Source organism: Diadema antillarum, unplaced genomic scaffold (assembly GCF_040938485.1).
Source record: "Diadema antillarum isolate AM-2024a unplaced genomic scaffold, OU_Dant_1.0 scf00000226, whole genome shotgun sequence".
Lineage (NCBI taxonomy): Eukaryota > Metazoa > Echinodermata > Echinoidea > Diadematoida > Diadematidae > Diadema > Diadema antillarum.
The window spans coordinates 4,004,664-4,028,450 of record NW_027271115.1 but is presented as its reverse complement, the minus strand read 5'-3'; the positions used below and the strand labels follow the sequence as shown (position 1 = coordinate 4,028,450).

Here is a 23,787-nt window from a genome sequence, read left to right as displayed (position 1 = left end):
TCTTTTAAAGCAAGGTTATTGCCATGATTCATGGTCCTTTAGGTTGGCCTGCCGACTTGAGATCTTTCCGGTTCCTGCTCGGATATTTCCGTTATTACCCGGAGAAAGAGAACGTGATTGCTGTCTTTCAGAGTAGCACAAGCCAAGAAAAACAGTGTGAGGTTGGCACATCCCGTCGCTGAAAATGCAGGTTACCCGGATCCAGCAAAGTAGCAGGGAATGATAACTATTAAGGCCTATGAATCGCAGCAATACATTTGCTCGTGTATAGCTTGTGCATTAGGTTTGACTTGATCCTTTTGTTTCTCCGTCTTCCCACACAGATGTTCTTTAAAGACGGGTATCCACTTTTTCCTTTTCAATTTGAGTTCCCACCTCTTTCCGCTCTGTATTTGGATGTGCATCACCGTTAGCATGAGCCTGTTATGTTGATGAAAGATGATGAAACAATAGAGTCAGTAACGCAAACGAAGGCCTACAATAGTTTTTTTTTTCTTTTCTCTCCTTTCTTACACTGGATAAAATTGTTCGTGGACATGTAATGTGTACAATGTGTGGGGTTAATACTCCATGCTGGAAAGAACACAGTGTCCCACAGTGTAAAACACAATGTGAAGCACAGAATGAACACTTTGTAAACGCAGTGTGACATCTCTTCACACTGTTAAATTTGAGCGTTTCAACATTGTGAACACTTTGTGAATCATCAGTTCACAGTGTGAAATAGAACATTACCTCCTCTGTGAAAAAACACACCACATTGTGAAATCTTCTTCACATCGTTAAATTGGAGTGTTGTAACATAGCGACTATGTGAATACGTTCCGAAGACACTGTGGGACACTCTCTGTTACTGGAAAGAACCATTGTCACACAGTATGTTCACTGTGTGTTCACATATTCGACTATGTGAAAATAACGGTCGAGTCTAACAGTATGAAGATACTGTGGTGTGGTTTTCACAAAGTGTTCACATATGAAATGCTTTATTTCACACTATGAATTAATGACTCACATTGTGTTCACATTGCTAAAACGCTCGAATTAATAGTGTGAAGAGATTTCACACTGTGTCACACCGTGTTTCGCACACTGTGAAACACTGTGTTCTTTCTAGGAGGGCTGTGCTTATCGGCACTCACAGCACACAAAGGATTATTATATACAGTAGCCCCGCAAAAAAAAACAACACACACACACATTTTTTAAAATAATAAGCCCATCATCAGATGGTGCAAAAATGAAGCTTTTTTTTTTTTCAATGATACCCCACCTGTCAGTGCATACCAAGGAATATCCTCCAAGTTATGATATATTTTTTTTAATCATGTTTTCTTCATTTTCTCTGTTTGTCAGTAGGTTTAAAATTGACAAGAATTGAGTTAACTCTTTTGCGATCAAACTGTTCATGTACACTTTTCTATGGAAGGTCGTTCCCTTATGAAAGAAACCTCCCCTGCATGGACCTTGCCTGGCATAGCAGACTTATGCTCTGAGAACTAACTCACCGGGAACAGGAACAGAAACAAAATGTAATGATTTTCTGTCGGTAAAAATTGCAGAGATTTTGAACTAATTGATGTTATACAAAATGGTGGACAGGACAGAGTGGATCGGTGAGAATTGGATGCGCGAGTTTAACTTTGGAACTGTTTAAACCCACGAGCGCAGCGAGTGTGTTTTAGACTGTTTCAAAAGTTAACGAGAGCATCCTGTTCTCAGCGATCCACGAAATAGGCCTGTGCATCATTTGTGTTATAAAATGGGCCGTACACCTACATCATTGTACAAGACTTGAGCCATGGGTATGGATTTTACCGCACGCATGACTAACTTCAGTAAAAACCAACGCACGACAATTGACCAATCAGATTACAGAGATTCTAAAGCCAATTCTTATAATACACGGTTGTACCAAATATCGAACGGTAAGAACAATTTCGTCTTATAATACTTCTTTCAAGTATCATCTTCAGCTCCACAGTGCTTGCTTTCTCTTAGGATGGTGACAGGGATATGTCTCTTACCTTAGAACTGTCATCAATGTTAGTGAAAGTCTCGGTCTGGTCTTCTCGAACGTATGCTTTATTGTCATACTTCACCTCCATCTCATTAGCCGCTTCCTTCTGAAATATCGAGAACAGAATTCATTTTCAATGTGGCAGAATACTTTCACAGTTTTAAGTTCACAATTTAGTTGCATCTACATTTCCACACTTCACGTAAGACATGATCCTAAACAAGTTCGAAACATCCACGCGTATTGAGTAACACACAGAATGCAGATTCAAATATGAGAAAAAAGAAATGACGTGTAATATGTTAGTCAGACGTACTGCTTAAATACTGTAAGAGCCTTGTTGGTGACGCACACGCAATAACGGGAAGGGGGAAGAGAGCATGATTTTTAAGCTGTGTGTATGCCGTTCTACTTTAACTATTTTTTTCTTTTATTACAAAACATATACATGTATCATCCATATCTTTTCTATAAAAGAACCTATTAATTGCTGAGAGCTTAAACACACATACATAATACACGAGGATATAGACATGTGCATTATTCTAAATATCATTCGTCACTTAAAAATTAATTTTGTCTCCATTTGACTTACAATTGTGTGTAAACAAAGGTGTATAGCGATACAATCAATGACACAGAAAGGCTACTGCTCATAGTATTATGGTGGCCATTTTCAAAGATGGCTGTCATGGCCGTTGAGGGCGCAATTTGCGATGGCCCAATATCTAGAGCACTCTGCAGAGTGGATTTGGCGCTATATAAATCATATCAATTATTATTATTATTATTATTATTATTATTATTATTATTATCTAGATTTATTTTGAATGCAATAACCCATTTCTGGGCAAAATCTTATTTACTTTTTCTACTGAAATTAGCAAATCTAAAGAAAAAGTGGAATATATATGGCAGCCATTTAAAAAACATAATGGCAGTCATAGCCGTTAAGGGCGCAATTTAGCATAGCCCAATATCTAAATTTATTTTGAATGTAAATTCCCCCTTGTTTGCAAAATCTTATCGATTTTACGTTCTGAAATGTGCAAATTTAAAGAAGAAATGCAATTATGGCGGCCATTTTGAAAAATGGCTGCCATGGCCGTTGAGGGCAATTTACAATATATCTAAACTATTTGAACGTGATTGTCAACCTGCGTACGAAATTTGGCGCTTTTATTTAAAAAAAAAACACAATTGTTTGGATATGCCGCTCCACTATAGTCTGTACCTTTTCTTCTTCTTCCTCGTACAGCTCACCGACATGGCATCTTAATGGCTTCTTGATGGATTCTGGCAGACAGCAATACATGCGGTCCACTATGGGGCAGATCAGTTTGGGATTAACGGTTCTAGGATCTGTCGCTCCTGGGAAAACAAAGAAAGAAAGAAAAGAAAACAAAAGAAATGAAAATCGACTTTTAGAAGAAATCCAAGCCCTAATCCTGGTCTGTTTAATCAATATTTTCATTGCATCCTTCATGATCCTTTACAAGGACAAGTTCACCTCCATCAACATGTGGATTGAGTGAATGCAGCAATATTAGTAGAAAACATCATTGAGAGTTAGGGTAAAATTGGACGATCTATTCAAAAGTTATGAATGTTTGAAGTTTCTGCTCAGTCACCGCTGGGTGAGAAGACTATTCCAACTTGTGATATCACATGAATGTGTAGAACTATGCAAAGAAAATGTAGAGAAAATTCAACATATTTTCACTTTCTCACATAATAAAAGGATACTTGACTGCCTCTTTCAGAAGGCAGGGGGAATGATTTTACCTTTAATATACGTCGATGATAAGTCCATGAAGTGTGCACTTTTTTCAACAAATACAATTTTGTGACATTTTCTTTATATTTCCCTTTCACCGTTCTACGCACATTGCATCGTACACCATAGTAGTCTTCTCATCCAGCAGTGACTTGTGCAGATACTTTACAAATTCAAAAAATTTGAAGGGATTGTCTGATTTTCTCCAAATTTTCTACGTCAAGTGTTCTTCAAGTGTTCTCCTAACAATGCCGCATTCCCTCAATTCACATGCAAAAGGTGGACTTGTTCTTTAAGAATCAAGTGATCAGCTTCTTAGTATTCTTTATTATGCTATAAGCTCAGAATATTATGTCATCAATATGAAATTTAAATCCTTGAAAGATCGAGGTCATCATCTCACCTGTCAAGAAACTGATGAGGAGACCCCAGAAGACTGCCATCAACCAGGCTGCGGCGCTGTACCAGGCGTAGGAGAGACCGTACAGCTCAGCGATTGGGGGCCTGAAGGGAGATACATGTTATGATTATTCTTTCACTGGATTGGTTTTAAAAGTCTCTCATGCCGGTTCTTACAGGATGTGTTAGTGTCTTTGGTTTATTTTTCATAAAGAACAGACAACTGATGCAGAAGTCACTTTGTTTTTGTCATCTTTTTTTATTAAGAAAACATGATTTTCGAATCTTAAATCACAAAACCTCCAACATCATTTCTAAGGCCAAGATACAACAAGATATTAACGATTGCTAATGATCTCATAGTACTGACAGAATTATTGAAGTGACGAAATAATGATGATGATTATCTCAATGATAAAGGCACCAAGTGGTATCTAAATCTAGGTGATCTTATGTTTAAAGTGAAGAGCCATATCTGCTATACGACTTCATTAACAATTATTGATTTTTTTTTTAAATCTTTTCATTTTACAGAGTTTGAAGAGGGGCATTAACGGACAAGGAAAGTTGTTGAGTTTTCCATCGCAAAATATTTCCCGCTCCCTTTTACCCATTTTTATAGTAAATCAGTATGATTTTCCCGTAAAAGATAATTTCAGGTAGAAATCGTGTTGCAAGAGAGTGAAAATGCAGGTCACTTTGAAAGGCCACTGGACTTGGAGGGGACAGATGGAAACGGTTGTCTTTCACCTTGCTTCCGGCGGGATAGGAGCAGAAGCGAGCGTTGTCATGGTTACGTTGCATCCGTCCGTGCTCAGCGGAGGCCTATCGACGTATGGCGGATAGATTTGGGCTCCAATGCCTACCCAGAGGGACCACGTCAAGCTGATTAGAGTGCCGCCAATGGCGCCCTGGATGTAAAATACAATATACACACATGACACATACTCATTTCGGTATCTATCTAAAGGGATTGTATAGCTTTGGTTTAGACCAAGTTCAGGTTTTTAATTCTTGGTGAGATAATGACACTCTCTTACTAAATGTGAAGAGCATGTAATTCCAAGAGGAATTCAAGGTTTATTTGATGAAAACTGGTTTTGAAATGACTGAGATATCTAATTCATAGCGATCCTATACGGTCGCTTTGTTTCACTTTTTTTTGTGATGTCTCAGCTATTCCAAAACCGATTTTCATCGAATAAACATTTAATTCTCCTTAGAATAGTATGCTCAGTACCATTCCATTAGTGGTTTCTTGGTATCTCACAAAAGTTAAACGCCCAATTCTCATCTCCACCAATACTATACCATCCCCCTTTCATATTCATTCATTCATTCATTCATTCATTCATTCATTCATTCATTCATTTATTTTTCATTTCCAACAGAGTATACAGAAATTGAATACAAGTACATAGATGTAATCATAATACAAAATTATAAAGGATAAGTTTACAGAAATATTTCAAGTATACGAAATGTTGGAAATGGGGAGGATTGCTAAAAAGCTGGGCTTGTAGGGTGCATTCCCCCCACACATAATACAAAGGTCAATGACTTGGTACGACAAAATCGACATGATGCGTAGCAATAGAACTGGTACGCATATTATTCCATCAATTACAAAGATAGAAAAAAAAGAAAGCGTGCTGAATGGTGGACTGGGGAAAATAGGCATAGGGCACGTTTCCCCTACCCCGAACCATTACCCCCCCCCCCCCCCCCCCAAAAAAAAAAAGATACATAGATAAAAAAAATAGATAAATAAATAAATAAGTACAAAACAAAAAGTAGAACAAAGCGTGTTGACATTATTGATGAAAGTGTTGATATTAATGACGAAATAATCTACATATTGAATCATGCAAATTTTTATACATATACTCATATGTTTGTGTGTGTTTGCGTGTCGAGTGTATACTCATACATAATTTATATCATTACGCATTTTACAAAGGTATTTACGTAAAAGTGCTAAAGGTGTTTTAATATTGAGCTATTTGTCAGTTCATTCTATTATACTCACGTAAGAGTTGGCCCATGGGAAGAACATCCCGATACTGTACAGGCCCAGCATAGGTCCTCCGATCATTCCAAATATACTGAGGGCGGCCTAAAAAAGCAAAAACAAAAACAAAACAGAAGGAAAAAGGAGAATATAGGTTAAAGGGGTACACACTATCATATCTTTGTTCATATCACGCTATGGACATGTTCCACAGTTGACTGAGATTGTGCATGTATTCATGTCATAACAAATAACACGCATAATGCTATTTACCTGACAAAAAGATAAATAGGCCTATATTATTGTAAGACAATTGAGACGACAAGATATGGACGATAACTCAAGTTACATTGTCGTCACTGCAAATCTTAGGATTATTAGTGGTAATGTATATATTTTCTTCCTCAATTGTTTCCAAAAACTGTGCAATTATGTTAGATATCATCTTCTTCAGTTACATCACTATTCATGAGTACAACCGTAAACCTTTGAAGGGCGTCATTGATAGCAAAGTCTATCATAACATTTACTGCTTTTGTAGTTGGGTTAGCATTGATGTGAACATGAGCAAAATTTCTCTTTACAAGAGACGCGCGATTAATCCCAATTACTTCTCCTCGATGTATGACAATCTATCTTTTTAAAGATCGCACTGCGGTAAGTGCTTCTTAATAACCTACCCTATTACATTATTTTCATCATTCCTGTCTGTCGTGTCTTATGCAGAATATTCTTCTTGACCCAGGTGTAACCTTGACAACCTAAATGTAATATTAATGAGAATAATAATCAATTACAAAAATTACTGTATCCCCACAATTTACTATATTGCAATATTGAAACTTTAAATAGTGATGAAATAGTAGTATCATTATTACAATGAATAGATAGATGAACAGAATAATTTGAAGACGAATATGAAAATATGAGAATATGGTTTTGTATTCACCTGGAGAACGCCACCGAGCTGAGAAGCCACGTAGGTCATTCCAATGCACAAAGCTCCGAAAAATAAAGCTTTGGGGAAGGGAAAAGAGAATACTACATACAGTTATAGGTTACATTGCAAGGATATTACCATTGCTCTATAAATCGTTGTCTTCAGGCTTGATATCAGTGAGACACTTATAGATCGTCTTCCGTGCCTTATCCTTTTCAGACAACACCAGGGTCATACAACAGTATAAAAGGAGGTGAGATTCATAAAAATGATAAAAAGCAAAACTTTTCGCTACTTATTCAAACACATTTTATCTTAGGTAACCTATATAATTATATTGGTACAAAATAGTGATATATTCCGTTCATGTTCAAGCTGAAATTTCCGATTGTTTAACAAGGAGAGCAGATAGACAAGGGTGATTAAAAAAATAATGAAGGAAGGACGGTGAAGGAACAACGCTTAATGTACACAGTATATAGAAGCAAAAGTAAAAGGGAAGTAGAACTTCATTTATTCAACAAATCCCTTTTTACTAACTTCCTGGATTATGCCAAAACAAGGCAAATCGGAGCAAATTTACTCTTAATATAAATTCCTTAGATTTAGATGAGGGACAAATCCAAAATTAGATTTAAAATCTTAATCTGATTGATTTAGAAGTCAATCTAATTTTTACGTCTTAGTTTGGATTTGTTCGCAACCAAAATCTCATAGACTTACTTCCAATCTAAGGAATTTAGAGAGTAGGTATTCAAATTTTATGTTCGCAGAAAAAATGATCACCCACCGAGTGATTTTGTGACGAGCGTGTATCTCTTCTCGTTCATGTCGGGCCAGATAGACTTGACGATGTCCTCAGCCGTGACTGCAGCCAGAGAATTCAAACCTGATGAAACAGTGCTGAGAGAGGGCGGTATAACAAGTGGTTGATTACTGACATTAGATTGGGCAGGTCATTCATTACAATTATCTCGCTGCTTGCGTCTAATGTCGATAAAAACTTCCCATTAAAGTGTGCGGTCAGACGTGAAATTGTTACATTTCCAGTTTGTTTGGTTTTATGATATTGTATTATTTTAGTGTTAGTCATTTCAATAGACATCGCTAATATTGGTGATATTATAATCTTGATGATCATTTGCATACGTGGGGTTTCGCAGATTAATGGCATGTTAAAGAACAAAATGTGGTATCAATAAAGTATGAAAAGTTCCCAATTACAATTGTTTGTGTGTGTGCGAGGAGGGGGGGAGCGGTGTGAAAGAGAGAGAGAGAGAGAGAGAGAGAAGGAAAGACAGAAATAAAGAAAATGGATGAAAGAGAGAATGAGAATGTATGTACCGCATGATGGCGAGCAAAGTTAGTGATTGAACTACATTTTTAGGAAAGTGTGGTGTGATTTCAGAGCATTTAGAATAATCATTTATGTAAGAGTCATTATTAAGCACGTGATTACGCCGGAATATTAAGCTGGAATATAATTGTCTTATTTAATGTGACACATCACACGTGCATATGGTGCGCAGTTTACATGATACTCCCACGAAATGTTGGGTCACGTAAACCAGTATATTCCACCGCCCGGACTGTCTTTATCCTGCTTTCCACACGTAATAGTCAATGAGAGAGCATACCAATATTTCGTCGTTGATGGCGTAGTACGAATGCGGGAGGCAGCAGTTAGAAGTGGACTCGCGATGCGTTGACTGCACCGAACTAAAAGTGGTTGACTGCCGCGATTAAAAGGCTTCGCGCTACCGGCCTAATGAGGGCGCAAATTGAAGAAGAGAAAGAAAAGAGTCCCGAATCGGGACGAAAACTAGCACGACATAGATCAGAAAGCTTTCAGTGCCCTGTTTTGTGAAGAAGTTACAATTGATCATATAAATGCTTTCTATGATAACTCTGTGGCAGCCTGTGTGTTAATGAAATTTATGATCGATTATGTAATATATTTTTCGATGAAACGGGAACTAGAAAGAATTTAGGAGAATACGTGTGCGCATTTCAAGCCATAGGACCTGGTGAATTTCGCTTTATATGATTTATAGCAACATTCTCATGATTGGACACGTTAACCGTTTCACGTTTCGTATGGACAAGCTACGGTTTCATTGACAGCATCTACAACATTTCGGCGATTTTCTTTAATTTCCTCTTCCTCCTCCTCCCCCTCCTCTTTCTCCTCCTCTTCTTCTTCTTCTTCCTCCCCCCCCCCCCCTCCTCCTCCTCCTTCTTCTTCAGAGGCCGGCACATGTCAAGTCATTTCACGACAGTATGTTGGAAGACAGCATAATAACAGTATTATTATACTAATATTTTTTTTTTCTCTAACATAAAAGTGATAGTCGGGTTCCTTATGTTACAAATTTAACTTTCGTCGGATTTTTGTGGAGAGTATGAAAACTATACATTTTTGGAATCGTTATAGTATAAGCAATCAGAAAAACAATGTTTCCATTTGCACCGAACTTTTTATGGCCGCCATCTTGGATTTTACAAAATGGCCGCCATAAACAATATTTTTGTTAATATATCTCGACTTCTAAGTGACATAGGGCTTTTATTTTGACAGCTAAACTACCATTTTCAGGGTCAGAGATTCCAATGATCCTAGTTTCATGTGTGTTGAGACATTTCCTATAGCATTTTTTGCAAATACTTACTAATTTTGAACAGATTACGTAATATCAGTGCATGAAATCAGATAATTCGGTATAAATTACTAAATAAAGCTCAAAATGGGCACATTTTTTGTGTAAATATGCTTTTTAGTGTCTTGAGCAAATATAAAACAAAAAAATGTGCCATCAGGAGAAATTTCTTAAGTATTTTATTGTTTTTTAAATTTCTTATGTATTTTTTGTTTTTTCACCATTATGTTTTTCGTTGTTTTTTCGATGAAACTTGTCCGCGACATTGTTCCGCACAAGAAAACATGTAATTAATTGATTTTAATCAATGAAACCCCAAAATAATCATGCTTTTATGAAATTTGCCTGAAAGCACATTTTGCATTGAAATTGTACACAAATTCACGTTTTTGAGCAATTTTTGGTCTGACATGCACATACATATTTATTCGCAACTTCGGAACCACGCGCTCGGGCATCGCAAATTTGGTGTCAAAAGATGCGGGAGACTTGAAAGAAAAAAGTCATGAAACGTCGCGGCCTAGTTAAGGTTAAGTTTGTCTTTGATTTGAATGCCATGAGATGTTGTAGGCAGGTAGTACTGAGCTGTATTTATGGTGATGTTGGGGCAATTTGTGATATAAGTCGCTAAAGTGTTATGTAGGAATCACTGCGTAAAAGTTTTCTTCCGTGTATGGGACAGACCAAAGGGGTGTGGTGTGACAAGAGGGATAATAACATCAATGCTGATGGATCTCCTCAGAAAATAGGGTTTACATATATACACCTGCGTAGATCTTGTGTCTTATCGCTGTATTCTGTTAATTGGAACAGCGCTTTGCCAATGGTTTTGTACAAATCACCAAAATGTTCCATGGTCTGTATGTACCACCATTCTTCAAGGGTGCCTTGCGTTCTTCACAACATAGATTAATACACAGACTTGTCAGAGGACACTGCTGATGAGAAAGGAACCACCCATGGCACGATTAATGGTATAACAGCCTGAACATGCTGAAGGCAGAGTTTACTGGAGAACCGGTTGCACCATCCTCATCGATTGGCATAGCCTAGAGTCTATCTACCACTGCACGCCATGTAGATATACTACATTTTGTCAAGTCAAGACCACAACTTGCAAAGAGAGGAGACCGACATTGTTACCTGATGTAAAGGCTTCTCAGAATGCTACCAGCTGAAAGAACTATAGATTAATTGTTGCAACTTCATGGAAGTAGAGGAAACATCAATCAATATACCAGGCTGAGCGATTCAAACATGTCTGAAAGCAAGCCACTGACACAGGCAGGAGCCATACCAATACTCCTAGAGGTGGCAATTGAGTGTTCAACCCTGCTGACTGTGATCATTCAAGCAAGTCAACTGAGAAACCTGACTTTTGAACAGCACCATACAGTCATATTTTGATATTGTTCTTTATGACAGCGTGGTTCAAATGCTGGATGCCAGACATAACCTTAAATGCCCAGTTGTCCCTTGACTGGGAGAACTTCATGTTGTCTTTTGCTACTGTATGCGCTATTGGTGCCTCTTGGCATTGATGATGCTGGGTTATGATATATCTCAGCATCATCTTCTGTATTATAGAAGTCCATATTTCTAGGTCTGCAACAATAAGGCAAATCCTAAAATGCACACTTTATAGGGTGCTCGTCTATGAAATGGCGCTGGAAAAGTTCAAGAAAATCCTATAACTGAAAGAGGTCTGTCTGAAGGCAACCGACCAAGTTGAAGCTGAAACGAAGCAAAAGAAGCAAACACCACTCTATACTTGAGGCTTTGAGTAAAGTGATAAATCACGGCTTTCGAAGAATGTAAGGAACAAAAACAAATATCAAAATGCAATATTCAAGCAATGATGAATTACCTCCATAAAGTCGAAGCAATCCTTATATGCTTTGTCTCTACAACCAGATATGCTGATCAACCCAGTACCAGGTCAGAGATGACACAAAATATTCCAACCAGCAGATTCCTTTTACAAAGCAAGTCAAAGGATGACCTGACCAGCTATCTTGCTTCAAGACTCTAGAATACTACAGTACAACACATAAACATGTCATCATCTCTTCTTCAGGGCATACCAGGAGCAACTAAAGACTTATTTTCTAGGATAAGAATAATGAAAAATTAGATACACTGTTGATCTTCCATGCTGTCTTAGCATCACAGCGAAACTTATTAAATGCAGAGGTTTTCTTCTCTACAGACACAAAATATCCTCCTCCTCCTTCTTCTTCTTCTTCCCATCTTCTTCTGATTAAGTGTGCCTCAATCAATTAACTGAAGATTCTTGCACACTGTTAGTGTCCTGAAAGTCATAGCAATAATAGTCACTGGTGTTTATTAATTGCAAACTTCGAGCTCATCCTGTAGAACATGTCCATATTCATGTCCTCTGAGCTATGGATATAGAACCTTGGAGAGCCATAGGGCCAATCTTCTATGCGTTCACTGGTGCTGACAACACTGGAATATGATACGAATAGCAACCTGGCTGCAAGTTTATATGAAGGCAGAAGAGATGTAATCAGTTCTCTGTAGATGCTTTTCACAGCGGACGACGGGACTGAAATTGGATTGCTGGCTACTCTAACAAGCTTTGTCTGTGCAGCTTACTAACCCAAATGCATCTACATCAGGACTATCTCGGAACCGCGATGGCATCTCTTCTGCAAGCATAGGGGAGAAATTGACAAGCAACCTCCCACCCTTGGAGCTGTGAGACATCATTATCCTAAGAGTCCATATCCAATCCAGAGTGAAAGGACCCACCAGCATTGCTCTGCAGGATCCTCAGTTTGATCCTCTGCAGTATGGCTATCAGCTTTTACCATTGGATTTCTTTTTGATATAAAAAAAATGGTTTCCTCTAAGATCTAAACAATTTCTATCATGAAGAGCATGTTTTCTCCTCGGTGGAACATTTACGCAGGATTTGTACAATAATCAATGAATCGGAAAACAGTAATTCAGGTGAGAGTTTATGATTGATTCTAGCTTATTATTTGTTTCCCCTCGATGTCTTTGCTGGTGCGGCACTGAGTGTCACAATGACGAGAACAAGCAAGCACAATTAATGTATGGACTGAAGGGTGGCGATAATGGAGATTATGATTAATGAGGAGAAAGCTGTTGCTTCAAAGAATAAACCTATATTTGTCATTAGGGGTATATTGGTTTGTAATGGACAAAAAACAAAAGTGGACATTTAAGTCTGATTACTTGTAGAACAGTTAATGAAATAGAACATGTCAGTTTATGGTTGAATCTACAGCAAAGATTTTTAAACCATTCTGTTTCTGTACAGCGAGTGTCAAAATAATGAGGGCATTCAGACCAAAAATTAAACTGACCATGACAATGATTGAGATGAGATGGAAAGAAAGTTGGCTGCCTCAGAGACTAAACCCATTATGTCAGGAGGATCATGCTTGTTCTTTGGTTAGACACAACTTATAAAACCCGATATGCTGATTACTTTAGAAAAATGGTCAGTGTCAATTTGCAATAAAAAGAAAACCAAAACGCAAAAACAAAATATAAATTATATAAGAAAATAAAAAGATAATAAAATACATTTGAAATGAAATGACTCTCAGAAATTTGTTATGATGTACAATTGTTGAATATGCTACAACAAATATACGAACCAAAAAGTGGACTCTCAATTATCTAATTAGACTAAATATGATTTTTGGGATTAATTTGCATAATTAATTAATAATCAAAGACTGAAAATTTATTGTTTCAAAAAATCCTATGACACATTCGTGTAGATTACTGGTGTCATGCATGCCAAATTACTTCGCGATGATGCTACTGATGGCCAAGAATTGGGGGGGGGGGGCAGTTTTAGCACAGCCTAAAACGCCTCGACCGATTTGGAGTAGTGGAACATTTATATCTGATTACTTAATACAGACAATTAAATAGGAAATGTCAGTCAGGCAAGTTCAGAGTTGAATCTGATTCTTTTTTTTTTCAATGCAGTTTCCTCTGCCATTGGAATTCTTCTTAGATGCCTAAGACATTAAATCCATTTCTCTTATGATGAGCATATTGGTCCCACTGCCATGGACACTAACTTATTGCAATGTTTATGCCTGGTCACTTGTAAAACAATTGATAAAATTGAAAATGTCAGTTATGTGAGGTTATTGTTAAATGTAGCTTATCCATTTTGCTACCATTGGATTTCTTGGCCCTGAAAATGGTAGTTTTGCTGTCAAAATCAAATTTCTGGGTTATTTAGAAGCCGATTTATTGAAGAAAACATGTTTTACGGCGGCCATTTTGGAAAAATCCAAGATGGCTGCCAAATAGATTTCGGCGCAAATGGAAACATTGTTTTCCTGATTGCTTATGCAAAAACCTTTCCAAAAATGTATAATTTTGATACTCTCCAAAAACATCCGGCGAAATTACATAAGGAACCCGACTATGACATCCTTAGGCTTGAGGGGCAACATAAAGGTGCCACGGTTTGTATGTGTGTGTGTGTGTGTGTGTGTGTGTGTGTGTGTGTGTGTGTATGTGTGTGTGTGTGTGTGTGTGTATGTGTGTGTGTATGTGTGTGTGTGTGTGTGTGTGTGTGTATTGGGGGGTGGTGGGGGTGGAGTCCTACAGACGGGGAAAGGGGTGTGGTAGTGGATGGGCTATGGGTGGTATCCCCATCTTCTATGGGAAGAATCTCCAGGTCAATCCCCTCGAAAACGTTATGGGTTTTGTTTTGTTACTTGTTTGTGTATTTCATAGTTCGTTCGTTTGTTTGTTTCATTCATTCATGTATTCATTCATCCAATCACTCATTCATTCATCTTTTTCTATCTTCACAAAACTTGTAATCATAATTTTTTTCGCATTAGATATAAGTACATAAGTTATATGAATATGTCAACATTACAAAACAGTCAATTATAGTATGATAAATGAAATGTATGGATACAATAATTGATAGGGTGAAAAAGAAAAGGCACAAACAAAATCTGAACTTTAGAAAATGCAGGAGATGGTGAGGAACGCTGAAGAAGCAGTGCTTGCAGGTTGCATTACCCCCCCCCCCCCCCAAAAAAAAAAGATATCATATTAAAACAATTATATTGTATGTTTGTATTTGTTTGAAAACCTAGAAATGTATGTGTAGGTATGTAGGCATGTGCGCAGGTGTATGTTAGTGTGCAGTAAATCGAGCAAATCAAACAGGGGTCAAATAGAATTCAAAACCTCTGTAAAATAATGTTTCTATTTTTGAATTACTCTTATGAAGGAGACCGATTGCTTTTGTCATGAATAACAAATGTTCGTCGAATAACAGTGAGTTTCAAAAAAGATAAAATCGTTTTGAAATGGCTATGTCATGAATAACAAATGTTCGTCGAATAACAGTGAGTTTCAAAAAGGATAAAATCGTTTTGAAATGGCTATAGAGATTTGGAAGCTTCCAGGTTCTCTTTACTCACGAATAATGACTTAATGTACCTAGAACAAACAATGCAATTTTGCCGTAGGGTACCACAAGCAGTTCGCATGATTGAACATGGTGAAATGCATTTATCAATCATGTGTGTATTTCTTCGACAGCCATGATGGTTTCTATAACATTGGGGTTTTCCACGAGGTCAATAATACTTCAGTTTAAAGGAATCCAACGTATTTTACTTTGATAGATTACTGTTTACATTATTTGCATCTTTTAAAATTTACATTGCCTATGTATAGTGAAAGTAACTTTCAATAAATGTATTTTAGATAATCTTACTTTAATCAAAAATAGTTACTGAAAGTGCAGATCCATGTCTAATGAGTCGTGTTTTTTAGGTCACTATTTTTCATCGTCATATTCAGTACACAGTACTTTTCTGTCAACATTGAAAGTATGCATTAATCTCTTATTATTTAATTCATTTGTACATCGATTTTATAATAAAGGCCTACTTTATATTTCACCTTGTACGGAACCTTATTCTTAAGGAATCGCTTAAACAACATGATTTAGGGTATACTGGTATGTTTTATATTATATTTTACTGTTTTGTTGGATGGAGAGAAACAATGATTGAACTGATACGTGCTTGGGAACCCGTATACAAATCGAAAGGGAATGAGTGGTGCGATGTTTTATAAGCTATGTGTAGAGCAGGGGCGGATAGTGGAATTCAGTGACCGGGGGCGTGCAAAAATATTTCTGGTTCCACTTCCTGGTTTACTCGGCTGAAAGCCCCCCCCCCCCCCCTCCCCCCCCCCCCCAAAAAAAATGGTTTCACCGCAATTTTTTTTGTTTAAAGAATAAAAGGGGCCTCCACGCTCTTTTTTTTTCTATTTTTTATTTCTTTTATTAAAAAGGGGGGGGGGGGGGCGCGGTGAGCCCGGTGCGCCCCTGCCCCTCCCCCCCCCCCCAATCCGTCACTGGTGTTGAGGAATGAGAAGGATAATAAGCTTGCTCCAGAATTGCCGTTGGCCCTTCGTCTATCACCGTAATCATAAAGAAATCATTGATTCATTCACTGAAAGGATCTGGGACAAAAAACAAAACAAAACAAAACACCAACAACAACAACATTTTTTAACGGAAATGTCATCGCTCTGCCAGTATTATTTGTCCACGTCTTAAAATTCAGCGACTGTCGAGACTGTGAGGACTCTAGCGCGACCAAACACTGATGTGAGCATTTCAAATGTGTCTTTGAAAAAAAAACCGTTGAGGAGGAGTCCCAACCCATTGAGGAGTCCCGAGTATACTCGGGCAAGCGTCTATTAGAAATACGTGTTGTATCAAAATTAGCCCGCCCTCAAAGGGTTAAAATGAAACTGATCTCACAAAGGAAAAGAAAAGCAACAACAACAGCAACAGCAGCAGCAACAACAACAACAAACAATAAAGGAAACAATTAAGAAACATTCCCCTTCGTAATTTCCCTTAATTGTCGGTTTGCTACACGCAGTGTAAATTTAATTAAAGAGAAAGAAAAATAAATGAAGCAATCTACCTTTCACATTCTGCCGACGTCTGAGTTGATATCAGACAGGTGTAAATAATGTTTCTGACTCAGAATTGCAAATATTTTACTCCGACCTGATTTCTGACAATATCAAACAGCAATCTTTGATGAGAGTGCGTCATATAGGGCACCTTGGCATACCTTTAGAAGTTTTCATTTTAAATTTTATTTTTGCCAGAGCAAGGCAGGAACACATCAATGAATCAGTGCAGGACCACGAAGCAAAAAAATAGAGAGTCAGCGTGAACAATAACAACAACAGCAACCGAAGCGTCACAAACAACTGCAAGTACATTGTGATATAGTAACGAATCAACACAAATGCAAAGAAATTAATGTATGTGGGCTAACAATTGAAGACCTGAATATAAGAACGACCCAAGTCTAATTTTTGGCCAAATTCAGTTTGACGTGGGAAATTGTAGCTTATGCATGGACTCATCTTGTGTATAAATGATAAATGCTATTTACCCTCGGAAGTGCCTGAAATGAATGAGTTAAATCTTTTATGAATGCAAGAATGAAGGACTTGGGCCATTCTTACATTCATATCATAGCGCCCTCTCGCATCCTTCTCTCATCTCTATAGCAGAATATCATGTATATGAATCAAAGAACGACCCAAGTCCATATGATTCAAAGAACGACCCAAGTCCATCACACAAAATGGCCTCTCCACAATTATTGTAAATGTTAATTGTCATAATAATATGTGTTCTAATACGTATATACAATGTTGCCTTCCCATCACAGTTAAATATAATGTTATTGGACGAATAAAAAAGATATGAAGTTTTTTTAAGTTTACTCGAAATGGTCTTCCATGGACATTGGTCGTTCTTATATTCAGATACTCAATTATATATGAGGGTTCAGGGTAAGACAGGAAAACTGGGGCACGGTGAAGGATTCAGAATTGAAATCAAAGTCAAATTGGGTGGGGGAAAGAGTTATTGGGCGTTTTTAGGATTGAAAAAAAAAAAGAAATCAGTTTTCTTCTTGGCTTAGCCATGTTACGGTACTGATCATGTTCCCTCTGCGACTGTAAAGCAATGCATTTTATACGTCTGAAGATTGTTCTTGGCACTCACGTGTATCTATGAATTTGGTTGCACAAAGCAATTGACAATTATATGTTCGGCAAAATCATATAATTTTAGAATATGGAGTGAGGGAATGATGGTTAATATGTAAAGGATGAGTAAAAATAAGGGTCAAACATTCCACCCCTTTGGGAATGGCTAATTGTAGGCCGACTTTTTTTTTACGTTGCACCTCAAATAGGGAGTTTATATTTCGAGATTTTATGCGTATCTGGGCAATAATTCCCCGAGAGCAATTCCTCCAGCTAAATACTGGTTAGTGATAAGGCTATAGAGTAAAGATTATGGTTAGAATGAGGTGTAGGGTATAGAGTTTAGGTTAGGGCTAGAATTAGGTTCAGGATTGGGATTAGGGTCATAGGGTCAGGGGAAGGGTCTGGGGTAATTGCCCGAGGGGTAATTGCCCTACACACATTTTATGATCAAACAAAACGGAGAAGTCCGTGTTAGTGCAATCAATTATAATCATACAGTCAGATCTCTCGAGTATCCTACTTCTTTCACGTGGCAAGTGCAACTCTAAACCAATGTTTGTGCGTTTGTTGATTCGTTGTGATGAAAACAGGATTCCGGGGACAATATACTTAAAGATCATTCCCAGGTTTGAGGTCATACAGGCCAGACCCATCGAATGGTTCTCTCGGAGCTCAGTCCCTCGCTTGACTGTGCCATTTACATCGTGCTAGTTGCCTTTAGAATATGAATGAATGGCATCTTGATCGCTAACACAGATAATGCTCGTTGACCGACTTTGTGAATGCACGAATGCACATAAGCACTCAAACACTCACAGACAGACAGACAGACAGACAGACAGACAGACAGACACACACACACACACACACACACAAATAAACACACACACACACACACACACACATAAAACACAACAATCACAGAGTTTGTAAGAGACGATTACTAACATGTTCCCATGTGGAAGTAAACTTCAAAGTGAATCGAAAGTGCAAGTGCTTACCTGAGAGCTGCACTAAAGACAGCCGAGGTAAACAGTCCTGGTAAGCCCGGCATTGAGCCGAAGAGGTACATCACAAAATATGGCATTAGCTGGGTCGGAAAGAAGGAATAGAACAGAGAACAACCATCAATCATGGAAGTGTAAATGTGAAATAAAACATATATACAATTCAGAACTTATCTGTGAATATGATGCTTGGCTTTTAGTTCACTGTTCATCTATTTGTATTGTGGTTGAGCTATAGTTACATACAGAAATCAGCACATTCATAACATGCAGAACGAAAAAAAAAATGCTAAGAAATATTTTTTTAAAAAGACACTTCGGATTGGCATGAACTTAGCTCATTTTTTGTGCTTTAACGTGGATGGTGAATGAAACTCGAGCCTTTTCCTTTTCGGTTACAGAAAAGTATCTACTGAATGACAATTTGAAATTGCTGACCAGCCTTATAAATCGAATAATTAACAGTTCCAAGTTCTTGACGTCGAGATATGGGGCACGTCATATCTTTTTCAAACGTGTGCCGCATCGACCAACGCATTCACAAGTATTGGGTATTACGATATTATAGATCATCCTCCTAACAGACGTGTGCTGAATGTATACGCCATAATGTTATCTAAGGTAGATATGTGGCGCCCTTTACCTGGTCGGAGGAAGTGACGTAACCCATGGTGTAGGGGTCGCATTCCACAAAGTTGGCGTACATGACGAGACCGGAGAGGCAGGCGGCGGTAACGACAATCACCATTCCGACTATAGCCAGGAACAGCGCCCTATTTGCCGTAAAAAAAAAAATATATATATATATATTAAAAGAGTATTATCCTTTTACACCATTCATGGAATTCGTTAATGCGTGGGGGTGGTAATCAATTATCATCCACAATAATTATGAAGCAAACAAGCAAACATTTGCCTAATTGCTCATTAGACCTCCTGTAACACAAATAATGGTAAATATTAGACTGTTATTACCACTGATCTTTCTTTATAGCCATGTGTTTATCTGTTATCAGCAATACTATTTGTTTTTATTTCATCTGGTCAAATAGTGTTAACAATGAACAATAAAATTTACTGGTAGTGTAAACAAGCCGAAAACGAATTTATATCATACTATAACGTTATTATATATTATCATATGATATGGTATCATATCACTTCTTACATTTCTTTTCTAAGAGACCCATTATCTTGCAGCAACGTCGAAGCATAATGAGAATAAAATAGAAAAAGACAACAGCTAATTTTATCACCCATCGTCCTCGACAAAAACAGACACGATCCATACTTTAAGACTTCTCGAACGACGCTGAGACATTTATAATATGGATGAAAATAAAGAAGACTGACCAGTCTTCTCCATGATCCGTGAGCTTTCAAACAATAAGGCGATGAATTGTCTCACGCATTTCCCTTTGGCCCAGACTTATAGGCCCGAATTCACGAATGTGCTACAATCTTTGTCCATGGTTTAAACCATGGACAAAGACCGTAGTTTTGTATGGGGTGCCAAGTGTCGCATGACCTATTTCGTTACGAAATGACTGATTTCGTAACGAAATATGCCATGCGACACTTGGCACCCCATACAAAACTAAGACCGTAGTTTTGTATGGGGTGCCAAGTGTCGCATGGCCTATTTCGTTACGAAATGACTGATTTCGTAACGAAATATGCCATGCGACACTTGGCACCCCATACAAAACTACGGTCTTTGTCCATCATGTCCATGGTTTAGACAATGGACAAAGATTGTGCCACCTTTGTGAATTCGGGCCATAGAGGAGATCAAATTTGAGAGTGAGTGACAAGCATGGCAGGAATTACATTTGTTTTGCCTTTGTTGTTGTTGTTATTATTCTTTGTTTGATTTCTGCTGTTGTTCTTACTTTTCTTTTCACTTAGGGCACCGTACTACGAGTTAAACATGCAGATTAATACCCTACTGCAGTACTCAGGTACCCACCACTGCGCGGTGCGCTCCTTGCCACACGTCAGATATCGCTGGACTTGGGATTGGTTCACGCCGTACGTGCTACCCCACGTGAAGGTCCCGCCAACAACGACGGACCAAAAGGTGTGTCGGATGGTTGGGTCAACGCTGAAGCTAAAGGAATCAGAGTGAAAAAAAAAAACCAAGAAAATGAGAGCTGATGATGTATTTGAAATCGAGATATTCAGGACGAGATAAGATGAGATATTCGAACCCGAGTCTGGACTGAGCATGTTGTGTGTAATCATACCGTCCCTTCTCTAGCAAGAGGTGAAACACTCTGTCCCTCGGATAGGACATAAAATGAAGGTCCCGTCACGGTGTGAGAGAGTCAGAACTCATGCACGTAAAAGATCCCGCTTCATTCATTCATCGCAACGAGCAGAGTGAAGTGGTCCCGCCTCACATCCAACTGGACCCCATCATGCCCATGGAAGACCAGCTCAGCATAGCTGAATATGGGCCATCCAGCCATCTTCTCAGATGGAAAATGAACAAACAAACAAGCAAACATATTCGGATTTTCTGCAACATTTCTAATAAATTATGTTGATGTGCAAAAACAAAAAGTAGAAAGTGGAACTAATCAAAATTGTAGATATTGAGAGAAATCAGATAAAGAAGGCATTACATTGCCAAACAGAACTAGGCAATTTGTGCTCAACTAAATGAAAGAAAAAATGTCACAAAATTAGCGTACTCCCAGAAGTCAATCCTTCCTCCATCCTCACAAATCTGCCAGGCCTTGTCGAGGCCGCCGACCTCCATGGAACCCTTGATGATGACGGCCAGGAAACCCGACATCATGACGGTGACCTGGAAGACGTCGGTCCACAACACGGCCTTCATCCCACCCTGTGTTGGTGGAAGAAAAACCAAAAACAACAACGTAACAAACAGCTGGAGACGACATCGTATTTTGATAAAGTCTACATAATTCAAAGAATTTAAACTGTCTCGATTGATTATCCATTGAGTTCATAACATGATCATCATTCTCATATTTCGTTTAGAGATGAAGTGAAAATAGTTGTATTGAGTGATATATATTATTCGAGTTCTTTTATTTATTTTCTCTTTTTTATATAGCGTTGTAGCATCATTTGCCTGATAAACCTTTCTAATGGCGCGTGTCAGGAATTCTTTTCAAAAAAAACCCGACTCAACGATGACATAAACAAGAGAGAAGAGTGTTAAACCTCGATGATGTAAGATATAATGTTTATTTGCATTGAACACGTTCCTACATGACGCGATGAATAGTAGTTACTCCATGTACATTTATTACGTCATTGATAGGGCTGGTTCAGTTTCGATTTTCTTCTCTTTGTAACTTTTACTCTAGAATCATTCATTTAACCATGCTTTCACTCCCTCTGCTACTGGCTACACGTATAATGCATCTTATCTTTTATGGCAAATACTAGCATGGCGAAATGCAATAAAAGGTGACGAAACTCTAAATCTACTAAATAAAACAACTATAGACAACGCTAAAAAAAGCACGACATTTATTAACAACTGCAAAGAACTTACGATCGTTGTGTAGAAAGTGCACACAAGGCCAATAGCCATAACAGATCCCCACAGGTTCAAACCAGTGACTACATTGACAAGATGAGGAAGGAAATACGAAGAGTTTGTTTGCAAAAACCGATAAGTCCATATTTGCCAAATGGAGATATTTGCGATTAAAGGTCAAGAAAAATAAAGAGAATAATAAGAAAATTTTGCTTCTTCTGACCATTACTTCAAAAATGTATACCTTTATATGTAGTGACCAATATATCATTTAAAAGGTATTATTTTGTACTCTATGACAGAGACCGTACTTCAAAATCTTCAAAAACGGACTTATCGGTTTTTGCGAACAAACTCTTCATACGATTCAAATGGAACAGAAAACATAGTCTAATCAAACATTGAACGAAATAGACTGTGCTGTGAATCAACATGTTTTCACACGGTTAGCGTTTAAAAGCTAAAGAAGAACGAGGCTTGTTTTGTTTACGAGACGAACAGACTCAAGTGAACCACGGTAACAAATACTTTGTATTAAATACTGACAATTTACAGAATTTCACAAATTCAGAGAAAGTGTATAGATACGTAATCTATTGCTCTGTTGCTTGTGAAAGAAATGAAAGATCTTTGATACGAAAGAAGAACCGCACACCTGACTATTTTTCATACATGTGTCTTTAATAATGGCGACGCCTTTCCCATTGAATACTCTTCCATATATTCTGGAATACAGTTAGCGTGAATTACAACTACAATGGTCGTCACTAATTAACAAGTTGTTAAAATGTGCACAGTATTGTTAGAACAACTAGTAGAGAATCTCAACATGCTTTTGTATTACGAGCCTCACAGTGTCTACACGAGCAAATTCTACCGTAATACTTCTCACTGCAAAACATGAGTGGATATTACCTTTAAACATTAATCTCTGAACACAAAATCCACACTGCATACCCATGTTCCGTTATTCTCAAGGAAAGAGACCATCTACTTAAGGGTGAATTTCAAGGCGACAAAATAGACGCCAAGACTCACCTTGATTGAGAGCTAAGGCAGGAGCGTAGACAACTATACCGAGATACAGGATCTGATGGAAAGTTAAAAAAAATCACAACAACATAACGATAGTAATCATAACAACGATAATCATGATCTTGATAATAATATAGTAGTGGTAGTATAGTAGTAAAGATGATAATAAAAATAATTATTATTATTATTGTTATTATTATTATTATTATTATCATCATTATTATTATTATTATTCTTCTTATTATTATTATTATTATTGTTATCATAATCCATTGTCAACATAGCAATTATTCCACAAAGTTTGTACTGTGATTAAAAAAACAACAACTAATGATCTCCATTTGA

The 23,787-nt window shown here is 37.7% G+C and overlaps 1 protein-coding gene across 1 annotated transcript in view; it reads right to left on the bottom strand.

Annotated features, from left to right (window-relative positions):
• Window positions 1–330: 330 nt before the first annotated feature.
• LOC139724690 (sodium-coupled monocarboxylate transporter 1-like) overlaps window positions 331–23,787 on the bottom strand; it is a 68,651-nt gene continuing 45,194 nt past the window's right edge. Inside the window, exons 6-19 of the mRNA XM_071635812.1 lie at window positions 23,446–23,497; window positions 22,423–22,490; window positions 21,587–21,741; window positions 20,860–21,000; window positions 19,534–19,663; window positions 18,885–18,973; window positions 7,938–8,050; window positions 7,157–7,224; window positions 6,226–6,312; window positions 4,947–5,107; window positions 4,201–4,301; window positions 3,219–3,391; window positions 2,028–2,126; window positions 331–420 (exon numbers count right to left, since the gene is read on the bottom strand). Coding sequence (XP_071491913.1) covers window positions 331–420; window positions 2,028–2,126; window positions 3,219–3,391; window positions 4,201–4,301; window positions 4,947–5,107; window positions 6,226–6,312; window positions 7,157–7,224; window positions 7,938–8,050; window positions 18,885–18,973; window positions 19,534–19,663; window positions 20,860–21,000; window positions 21,587–21,741; window positions 22,423–22,490; window positions 23,446–23,497 — 1,527 coding nt within the window. The remainder of the gene's footprint in view (window positions 421–2,027; window positions 2,127–3,218; window positions 3,392–4,200; window positions 4,302–4,946; window positions 5,108–6,225; window positions 6,313–7,156; window positions 7,225–7,937; window positions 8,051–18,884; window positions 18,974–19,533; window positions 19,664–20,859; window positions 21,001–21,586; window positions 21,742–22,422; window positions 22,491–23,445; window positions 23,498–23,787) is intronic.